This window comes from Crinia signifera, chromosome 1, assembly GCF_055691185.1.
Source record: "Crinia signifera chromosome 1, ASM5569118v1, whole genome shotgun sequence".
Lineage (NCBI taxonomy): Eukaryota > Metazoa > Chordata > Amphibia > Anura > Myobatrachidae > Crinia > Crinia signifera.
This window is the reverse complement of record NC_139217.1, coordinates 331133397-331135807: the sequence shown is the minus strand read 5'-3', so window position 1 is coordinate 331135807 and position 2411 is coordinate 331133397. Positions and strand designations below refer to the sequence as shown.

Here is a 2411-nt window from a genome sequence, read left to right as displayed (position 1 = left end):
CTAAGAAAAAGGAAAGGTAGTAACAAATAAAAGAAAAAAGATAAAGGAAGAAACAAAAAAGATAATGGAGGATAGGCGGAGAATGACACATCATATAAAACACTGCTATGTGTGTGTAAGTTGTGTGTGTGTGTGTATATGTGTGTGTATATATATATATATATATATATATATACTGCCATTCCTTGTTACCCACTGCCTCCCCAGTCACCAACTGTCTCCCCCGTCACCCACTAGTTCTGTCAGTCAACCTTTATTTCTCCATCACCAATTGCATGCACTTCCTTTTTCTTCACCCACTGCCTCTCTTTGTTATGCCCCACCCCTCCCTGTCACTAATTGCCACTTGCCATCATCCACTGTCTCTTCCCATCACCAGCTGCCTCTCCCTGTCTCCTTCAGTCTGTATCAATCACCCTCTACTTACCTTTAACCCACTGCCTCTCCTTGGGGCAGATGTATAAAGCCTTAAGAAGAAATAGACGCGAGGGAAACAAAGATTGATGAACCGCCAGCCAATCAGCTACAAACTGTGATGTTAATGACAGTTAGGAGCTGATTGGCTGGATGTTTGTAAAGGTGCCCATACACTAGTAAGATTTATCTGCAGATCTGGCTGGTTGGAACAAAAACATGGTTACGGATGAGTGACAGTTTGTCAGTTTTCCAGCATTTCCAAGCAAATGGTCAACTGTGATTTGCTCTCATCCATAACCATGTTTTTGTTCCAACCAGGCAGATCTGCAGATAAATCTGCGTGTGTATGGCCACTTTTACTCTTTATCACCCTCACATTTATCTCTTTGTAAGGCTTAATACATATGCCCCCTTGTCAATTACCACCTCTCTTCGTCAACCATTGTCTCTCTGTCAACTTCTACCTCTCCCTGTGATTCTGACTATAGCTCCACCCACATTATCTCCAGCTCCAACCCCAATGGGGGCCTGGCTATTTTGTCTGCCCCCACAATTTGTGATGGCAGCTCTGCAGATTATTATAAAACGGTTCAGTGATGGATATGCGGCTCCGGAGATCTGTTGGAATCACTCGGAATCACTCACTTGCTTGGCACATGTACCAACCCTGATGTTCATGCGTATACGTAGAATATGGCCTTTTGGCTTCCTCACCACCCACTAGTGACTCGTTGTAGCGAGAATACATAAGTAGAACCTTATAACATTCATTTTTCTGGAGGGGGCGCTGTCTTTTTTATGCTGAAGTTAATAAATGAAACAGTTGATGTTTTAGACTTATCTTCAATAAAACATCCCATCCGGTGAATTATACTGACAGCGGCTTGTTTCAGTTTAGGGCTCCCAAAAATAAGAACAATTGACTGTGCAGGAGAATAGCTGTATATTACCATCAGACATGCACACAGTCCTGGGCTGCTTGGAGGGAAGGCATCAGTAAACATGAGTATTTCTGATATATAGAAAGAAACATATATAAAGAGAAGGCAGCTCAGTGTCCGGGCTGCCCTTATACGACCTTCTGCCCGCGCACTCAGATCTTCCCTTTTGTGAGTGTGGCTCACGAGGGACTTGATGATCAGTCCATTGGCAATTGCTACCAATACTAATGGAAGGGAACAGCTGATGAGATTACTGATGACCAGGTACAGTATACTCAGCTCAGGAACAGAGATATCTGCAGTCTGATTACTCGTCATGTTAACAACATCATTATCATGTACATGTATGTTCCAGATCACAGGGATGCATGTACCTAGTGATACAAACACTGAGGCCATGAGCAGCTGCGGGATAAATCGGAAGACTGCTAGCTTGAGCCGGATGAGGATTGGGTGAGTGAATATGACAATCTGGAAATAATAGTTGATAGATAGGCATACAGTGAACCAGAAGCTGGAGAAGATTGGAGTATTGAGCACAACAGAGAAAATGATATATACCTCCTTGGAGAAGTAAAGGTGACTTTCAAGTAAACTGAAATAATCATTCGCCAGCATTATGAACTGAAATATTACATTTGATGCCCCCATTGTTGTCAGGATGAGGTCTGAGGGGCTGAGGGACTTACCCTTGATTTTATCTATGACATTCACTGCGATGATTATTGTGTTGGTAAATAAGCCCATTATGGTGCTGACACACAAAACAGTCATGGAAATGAATACAAAAGTAGGAATCATCAGAATTAATCAGTAGTAGCAAACAACCATGTCCTATATTAGATATAGGGGAGAGAGAGAGAGAGAGAGAGAGAGAGAGTTAGCAAGTGTAATGTAAGAGTCAGGTCCTTATGTAACAGCCTGCAAGATACAGTTACAGGCATTATTCCCTATACGTTAGCATATATACTTTAAAGTACCAATAATTTAAAAAGAAAAATCAACCTCATTTGTACCAGTAATTCTAGTAATATTTGGTGATTCTCTTATTCA

At 41.7% G+C, this 2411-nt stretch overlaps 1 protein-coding gene across 1 annotated transcript; it reads right to left on the bottom strand.

Annotated features, from left to right (window-relative positions):
• Nucleotides 1–1184: 1184 nt before the first annotated feature.
• On the bottom strand, nt 1185–2159 carry LOC146079708 (taste receptor type 2 member 40-like). The gene has a single exon (XM_083186373.1). The coding sequence runs from the start codon at nt 2157–2159 to the stop codon at nt 1185–1187; it is 975 nt and encodes a 324-aa protein (XP_083042499.1).
• Nucleotides 2160–2411: the final 252 nt, after the last annotated feature.